Source organism: Portunus trituberculatus, chromosome 13 (assembly GCF_017591435.1).
Source record: "Portunus trituberculatus isolate SZX2019 chromosome 13, ASM1759143v1, whole genome shotgun sequence".
NCBI classification, from domain to species: domain Eukaryota; kingdom Metazoa; phylum Arthropoda; class Malacostraca; order Decapoda; family Portunidae; genus Portunus; species Portunus trituberculatus.
In genome coordinates this window covers 2,413,899-2,421,780 of record NC_059267.1, presented here as the reverse complement: position 1 = coordinate 2,421,780, position 7,882 = coordinate 2,413,899, and the positions used below count along the sequence as shown (strand labels likewise).

At 49.7% G+C, this 7,882-nt stretch overlaps 2 protein-coding genes across 2 annotated transcripts in view; one reads left to right on the top strand and one right to left on the bottom strand.

The window, feature by feature from the left end:
• The window catches only part of LOC123503264 (E3 ubiquitin-protein ligase TTC3-like), a 49,579-nt gene extending 47,530 nt beyond the window's left edge, over positions 1 to 2,049 (bottom strand). The window contains exon 1 of the mRNA XM_045252888.1: positions 2,001 to 2,049. The gene's annotated coding sequence lies outside the window, so the exon portion shown is untranslated. The remainder of the gene's footprint in view (positions 1 to 2,000) is intronic.
• Positions 1 to 7,418, top strand: part of LOC123503267 (COPII coat assembly protein sec16-like) — an 8,172-nt gene extending 754 nt beyond the window's left edge. The window contains 4 exon segments of the mRNA XM_045252892.1: positions 2,847 to 3,421; positions 3,534 to 5,294; positions 5,297 to 6,411; positions 6,584 to 7,418. Coding sequence (XP_045108827.1) covers positions 2,847 to 3,421; positions 3,534 to 5,294; positions 5,297 to 6,411; positions 6,584 to 6,731 — 3,599 coding nt within the window. The 3' untranslated portion in view covers positions 6,732 to 7,418.
• The last annotated feature ends 464 nt before the right edge of the window (positions 7,419 to 7,882 follow it).

The window sequence follows — 7,882 nt, the reverse complement described above, 5'->3', positions numbered from 1 at the left end:
AGAGAGAGAGAGAGAGAGAGAGAGAGAGAGAGAGAGAGAGAGAGAGAGAGAGAGAGAGAGAGAGAGAGAGAGAGAGAGAGAATGCATTATCCCCTTAGCATTGTTCCTTGTGTGTGTGTGTGTGTGTGTGTGTGTGTGTGTGTGTGTGTGTGTGTGTGTGTGTGTGTGTGTGTGTAGCTCTCTATTCCCCTTATGGCCTAAATTATAAGAGATGTGCCCCTCCTCTCTCTCTCTCTCTCTCTCTCTCTCTCTCTCTCTCTCTCTCTCTCTCTCTCTCTCTCTCTCTCTCTCAAGATTCGAGTTCCTACAGCATTCCTCTCTTACCTCCCCCTTTCCCTCCTTCTTCTTCCTCCTCCTCCTCCTCCTCCTCCTCCTCCTCCTCCTCCTCCTCCTTCGGTAGCGATAGAGGAGGAAATAAGTCAACTATGAACAGGAGAAAGCAGTACTATCTCTCTCTCTCTCTCTCTCTCTCTCTCTCTCTCTCTCTCTCTCTCTCTCAGATGACGAAGATAAACAGGCTGGTCTAAGAAAGTCGCCCTAAAGTATCCTGGCGAAAGAAAACGGGAAGAGGTGTGCACTTTAAGGGGGGTACTTGTTCAATGTGTCTTACTTTTATTATCTATTGTCTTTACGGTCCTAAATGTCATTGTTTGCTCTCTCTCTCTCTCTCTCTCTCTCTCTCTCTCTCTCTCTCTCTCTCTCTCTCTCTCTCACATTACATTTCTTCTCCCTTTCCTTCGATCACTTTTTCTTTCTTTTTCTTCTTCCTTTACTTTCCTCTTCTCTATTCTTCCTATTTCCTATTTTATCCATCTTTCTTTCCTCCCTCTATTTATCATCAGTCTTCTTTTCATCCTTTTCTTGTTTCATTCTTTTTCTTCTCTCATCTTCTCTTCATCTTCCCTTTCTCTTCTTCCTTTTTACTCATACTTTCTCTCTCTTATCTTGTTTTCCTTTCTCTCTTATCCCCTCTCTTATCTCCTTTCGTCTCCTCTTCCTCTTCCTCCTCTTGTCTCTTCTTTCCATTTCTTAATTATCTCATCTCTTTTTCCTCTTCTCCCGTTCGTTTAAACTATCATTTCCCTTTTTTCTATTCTCTTCTTCCTTTCCCATCAGTGTCCGTTTCTTCATTTTCCCTTTTTCTCCCTTTTACTCATACTTTCTCTATCTCCAGTCTGGTTTTCCTTTCTTGTCTCTTTTTCTTCCTCCGTTCGTCTCCTCTTCCTCTTCCTCCTCTTGTTTTCCTCTCTTTCTTATCCCTTTTTCTCCGTTCGTCTCCGCTTCCTCTTCCTCCTCTAGTCCTGTTCCATTTCCTCTTTATCTCATCTCTTTCTCTTCTTCCCCAATTCGTTCAAACTACCATTTCAATTCTTTCTATTCTCTTCTTTCTCTCCCATCACTGTTCGCTTCTTCATCTTCTTCCTCTTTCCTTTTTATTTATTTATTTATTTTTTTTTGTTCACCACGACCTTCTCTCACCACGTTCTCCTCACTGTCCCGCCCCGCCCTTCCCGAGTGTCACCTTTCACCTGTAACCTTAATGACCTTTAACTTATGTAACCTTTTCGGGTTCTGTCATCACTTGCAGAGAAAAAAAAGAATGGAATAATAAGATGAAAATGGCTGTGTGTGTGTGTGTGTGTGTGTGTGTGTGTGTGTGTGTGTGTGTGTGTGTGTGTGTGTGTGTGTGTGTGTGATCTGTCCGGTTTTAATTTTACTTTTTTTTTCTAATCAGTTGATGCATTTCTCTCTCTCTCTCTCTCTCTCTCTCTCTCTCTCTCTCTCTCTCTCTCTCTCTCTCTCTCTCTCTCTCTCATTTCACGGTTGTCTAACAAAATTCTAGCATAACTTTTCCCTCTCTGCGTGAAAATGTTTATTAGAATTGCCATCTTCTGTTAAAACAAATATCTAACTACCACCACTACTACTACTACTACTACTACAACCACCATTACTACTATTACTACTACTACTACTACAAGCACAGACAGTTAACATACCAGTGTCTGCATCCTTCCTTTGGTGCTTTTCGAGAAGTTTACAGGCACACTTTTTTTTTTTTTTACCTGGAAATACATAACACGCCATTAATCCCACAGTTATAAATTGTACCTAGTTAGATATGAGTTAAAATATTAAGTATTATGAAGGAAGAGAAAGAGAAAGACAGAGAAACAGACAGAGATAGACAGACACAGACAGACAGACACACACACACACAAAGTTTATCGTCGTTTTCTATTTCAATAATGCAGCAGGTAGTAATCACTTTACGAACAAAGATTCCTGCAATTATCTATTTTCTTTCCTTTTATATGTTTCTATTTGTGTTTATTGTGTCTAGTTCTGCAGGAGTGGTTATGTAAATGTGAGTTAGGATGGTGAAGCCACTGATCTCTGTGTGTGTGTGTGTGTGTGTGTGTGTGTGTGTGTGTGTGTGTGTGTGTGTGTGTGTGTGTGTGTGTGTGTAAGAGAGAGAGAGAGAGAGAGAGAGAGAGAGAGAGAGAGAGAGAGAGAGAGAGAGAGAGAGAGAGAGAGAGAGAGAGAGAGAGAGAGAGAGAGAGAGAGAGAGAGATAATGGTGATACTTATTATTCATTATGACTGACTGTGATGAGTCAGCAGGATTTGGACAAAGCTGATGTATTCATGTATGTATGTATGTATGTATGTATGTATGTATGTATGTATGCATGTATGTACGTCAATGTATCTATCGATTCATCCATCTGTTTATGTGGACATTTGAGTAGGAAGGTCTGGATGAATGAATGGATGTAGAGATCAAAAAGAAGGAAGGAGAAATGAGTGTAAGAGTGACAGCCACACGCCCTTCCCCTTCTGCAGAAGTGGCGGCGGTGGCTGGATGGCTGCTGGTTGTTAGCTGCTCGTCCCTCTTCGAAGACGTGGCCATGACCCTTGGGGGACAGCGACCTTCCCCCAACACGGGTGTGAATCGCGGCGAGTCCCTGTTCGGGGGCGTTAAGATGTCCCTCAGCACCAAGGAACTGCAGGAGGCGGGACTGTGGGACGCTGCAGGCCCGGATTTTGGAGGGCTGCCCGCCTCAGGAACCTACAACCTGCCGCAGCCCAAAGCGAAGAAAGTCGCCTCGGCCACAGTGTCCACCGGTCTGGGCAGCCCCAAGCGAGGCTCACTGTTTGATGAGCTGCCCAACGCTGGGGCGAGTTTCCCTGACGCTGGTGTGTCTGCCAGCAGGTACTTCACCACCGCGGCGCCCCGCACCACCGCCAGTCTGTTCCAAGTGTCCGGCCTTGTGCTGCCGCTCTCCCAGGAGGAGGTCAGGCAGCAGGGCAGTGCCAGTCTTCAGGCATTCTCCCTCCCGGACCCAATACAAACCCAGCGGGCCGCAGCACCGCCCCAGGAGTCTGTGCAGCCCACCAGTGAGATGCAGGACGCTCAGGTGGGTGGCAGAGTAACGATTGTTATGTTTATTGTTGTTTTTTGACTCAGCACAACGTATTTGGCAACACATGAGTTGGATGGTCATTAAAATACACCATTAACTTTCACAGCAGGATTCTACGAAAGAGGAGAAAATGGGGCAAGATATGAAGAGTAAGAATAAAGACGATGAGGAGGAGGATGTACTGTCAGCCCTGCAGTTGCTGGAGCGCTACGCCCCTCAGCTGGCCGCCGTGATCAATGCCACCGCCATGAAGAAGGACTCCTCCACAACTTTTCCTCACGCCGTCCAGGGTGACTTCCAGCTGGCTCTGGAGACCCTCTCAGGGTCCCCCCACATGGAAGCCCATGACGATTCTGCCTCTTATGAAGACCCCCTTGATCTGTACTCGTTCCTGGATGACACTAATGAGGAAGTGTCTCTGTCCAGCACCCGTGAGAGGCTTTCAAAGAAGGACAACATTGCAGCAACCAGACGGAGGCGTCTGGAGGACCTCAGGCTGGCCCTGGACATCATCCGTAGCCTGGAGAGTCCACCGGTCAAGGACGAGGATGAGGAGTTCCAGCTCAAGTTAGCAAAGTCCATCTTCGACCAGCACATTAACTCCCTGTCCGAGCTGACCCGGCGGCAGCGCGACACTCTGCACTCGCTCATGACCATGGTGCGGGGCTCCTCACGCTCCAGGAACCCCAACTCATTCCGTCTCCCTCCAGTGAAGGATGCAAGACCTCCCGCCTCACCTCCTGCACCACGCAGGAACTCGTATCTTCCGCCAAGACAAGATGACCCTCCACCGCCCGCGCCACGCAGGAGATACGGCCCTCCGCAGCGCGACGACCCTCCACCTCCACGCAATCCTGAGCCTCCCGCCCCTCCACGCAGAAGTTACGGCGCCCCTACGCAACGCGACCCACTACCCCCATCCCCTCCTGATGGCGGCGACAGTGAGGAGGCCACAGGCATCGGACACCTCAGCTTGACTTTCACCCCGGCAGACATATACACAGTGCTTAGCGGCATTCACGGAGCTAGAAAAGATGTGTTCCCCTCAGGAGGATCCTACCGCGCCCCAGTCACGCACGGTCCTACACCACCCCCTAAATACTACATAGCTGTGCCATCCTCCATCAGAACCCAGGCTGACGACCCCCAGCTACCACTAGCCGATGATGTGCGCCCCCCGGCCCCGCCTGTGTCCACCACCACCAGGAGGCCATCGGAAAGCTACCTTCCACCGCGGGACGAAGGAAGGAGGCCCTATGACAGTTTTGAAAGCTTCCTTGCTGATCCCCTGCCCCTGGAGACTCCTGAAAGCTTGGAGGATGATGTAGACTCTTGGCGCCCCATCTTACGCCCTGCAGACCCTGGCATGTATTCTCAGCGGCCCAGTGACGAGCAGCGTGACGACGCACGGAACACCACCATCACCACTCACAACTACCACTACCACTACCACTACAGTCAGTTCAGCGAGAGCGACAGCAGCTCCGGTGAGGAACAGCAAGATGATGTGATGGACATGGAGGGTTACGGCCAACGCCAAGACGACCCCCTTCAGGACATGGGGTACGGCAGGCAGAGGGATGCCCCAGCCCCGCCCTCGACTACGCAGAGGAGGCACCGAGGGCAGTCTGACCCAAATGTTTCATCCTACTCGTCTATATTCTCAGCGGATCCAAATGACGATTCATTTGAAACCTTCTCCCAGCCTCCCGCTCCTCCCTCGTCAGGCTACGCCACTCCACCTGCCAGTCCACCTGAACCACCAAGAAGGGGCTACGGATCGCCACCTGCAGCTCCACCTATGAGAAACTACGGACCACCTCCTGCTCCACCTCCTCCACCACGTGCCCCTCCTGCTCCGCCACGTCCTCCTGCACCCATGAGGGGCTACGGGACTCCACCTGCCAACCCACCCATGATGTACCGCCCTCCACGTGCGCCACCCTCCTTTTACAGCGCTCCACAACCCCCACTAGGTTTCCACGTTCCCCTACCCCTGTGACTAATACCCCTGCCAACCCCACTTCTCCTGCACCTCCCCCACCTCCAGTGTATGGAGCACCACCAGCTGACCCCACACCACCTGCACCTCCCCCTGTGTATAGAGCACCCCCAGCTGACCCTGCACCTCCAGCACCTCCCCCTGTTTATGGAGCACCCCCAGCCAACCCCACCACACCACCTTCAACATACGGGGCACCCCCAGCAGACCCAGCACCCCCGGCCCCACCCCCCACCACCTCCAGACCCGTGGTACTTGCGCCCCCCAGACCACCTCCCCTTCTCAAGAGCCACTTCTCTGTGTTTAACAAGAAATCCAAGCCCCCGAGGTTGTTCCAGCGCGCCCCGGTGGTGGCTGTAGGACCTGTGAGGGTGAGGCAAGCAGACACGCCCTCCCTCCTCGCCAGTGACACGCGGGGCACCACACGCAACCCACTACAACTGCAGCAGGAACAGCTCCAGATGCAGTACCTAAGGAACGAGCAGCGACTGAGGGATGAACAGCGCACTCTGCAGGACATTAATGGGCTGCGCTTCCAGATCCAGGCACAGGAGCAGCAGAGGGACGAGATGATGAAGAACATGTTCAAGGACATCAAGAAGGAGAAGGAGAGCGGCTTCAAGAAACTGTTCTATAAGGGAGCTTCTCTACTCGGCGCCATGTCTTTCATGCCATTCTCAACCAGACGGAGAAAACGTGCAGCGCCAAACTTATCATGCACGACAGACGCCCTCAATCTGGCCGTCCCCCCAGCTCCTAACTGCACCAACCAGGCCAACTTCTCCCTCACCGATGTTGTTGGCGTCCTGCAGGCCAAACAGAAGGGCATAATGCAGGAGATTAGTCTAAGCGACCTCGAGTCCCTCCTGCCACCGCCCGCTGCCCTGCATGACCCAGGCTGCCTCCATCGCTCCTTCTGCAGGCTCATGGTGGGGCTGGAAGGGACGCCTCTCTACACTGCCTTTCTCAATAAGTACCTCCAGTAAGTGTCAGTTCCTTCATTTAGTTAGTTGATGTCTTTGCAACACTACTTCTCTCCATGCTGTCTTTTCTTCTGTGTTTTATTTTTTTCCTTCCTCTCAGTGTCGTGATAATACACATTCTTCTCTCCACTCTATCGCTTCAATATAACTTAACCTAACCTAATCCCGCAGGCTATTCCGAGGGCAGGATGGCGGCGGCGGTGGTGGCGTGGCGGGTCAAGCGCTACATTTCGCCCAGCAGAGACTCACTTACAGCACCATTCACTCCAAGGGCACCTGCCGAGCCTTCCACTGCCCCTACCCCGACAAGGACCTGTGACCGCCTGAAACTGTCACCTGTAATACCCGTTACAGTAGCTACTACTACTCAAACTATTGCACTTCCACTTCTGACTCTCGTATTACCATTCTTTCCCCTCCACCTCTTCCTCCTTCTACCTGTAATGATCTGGAACCATTATCTGTAACTTTCACCTGCAGGACCCAAGGAATGTTTATATTAGAGCTGTCATGTTTGCATTTCTTCAGTCTTCTGCTACTACAATTTCACCTCCTAACTGTATTGACCTGTAATGACATGTAGTGACCTGTAGTGACTTGTAGTGACCTTGATCAGTAGTATCTATATCACAATAGCTACTTTCTTCCTCTTTCATTCCTTTTCCACTCATTGTTTGCACTTCTTCCTTACTTTCACCTCCCTAATTCTTGTTTTGTCTAGAATTCTTTCAGTAACCCACTTCATAATCTTTCATTCGCTACACACACACACACACACACACACACACACACACACACACACACACACACACACACACACACACAGTCAAGGAAGGACCATACTAATACAGACAAACACAAGCCCAAAGGAGTATATTTCAGGCTCAGTGTATAGCTATAACTAGATCAAAACACATGCATTTGTAATTCCAAGTCTATGTATTGCTTGTAGTGCTTAGCTGGGAATATATGTAAAGAGCAATGGTGAAATATAAGGTTGATTGTAGTGTCACTATATATTACACCTCCTGTCATACTGTCGCTATGTATCAGTTGATCTTACTTCAATTTGTAAAGCATTAATAATTTGGAATGGCGTGGAAGTTGAAGGGAACTTATAGAAGAATTGTACGTACACCTGGCCCGCGTGCTGACATTACTGACACCATTACTGAGGCACTTCCTAAGTAGAGATGCATTACTGAAGATTGAACAACTTTGTCTCATCGTGCAGTTATTGGTTGAGGCAGTAACGGCCACGTAATCATAATCAGAACTCACTGAACTAAGGTTTGGTGTGGTTTGTAATATCTCCTTTGTTTGTAGCATCTGTCACCACAACTATTCACATTATGTGCCCCAGCGCCATTCTACAACGATTCGTTACGGTTCACTTTGTTCCTCATATGTATCAGCCGTTTTCCTGTTGTGTATTCCGTTGACTAGAAGCTGCTCTGCCACTAAGATGGC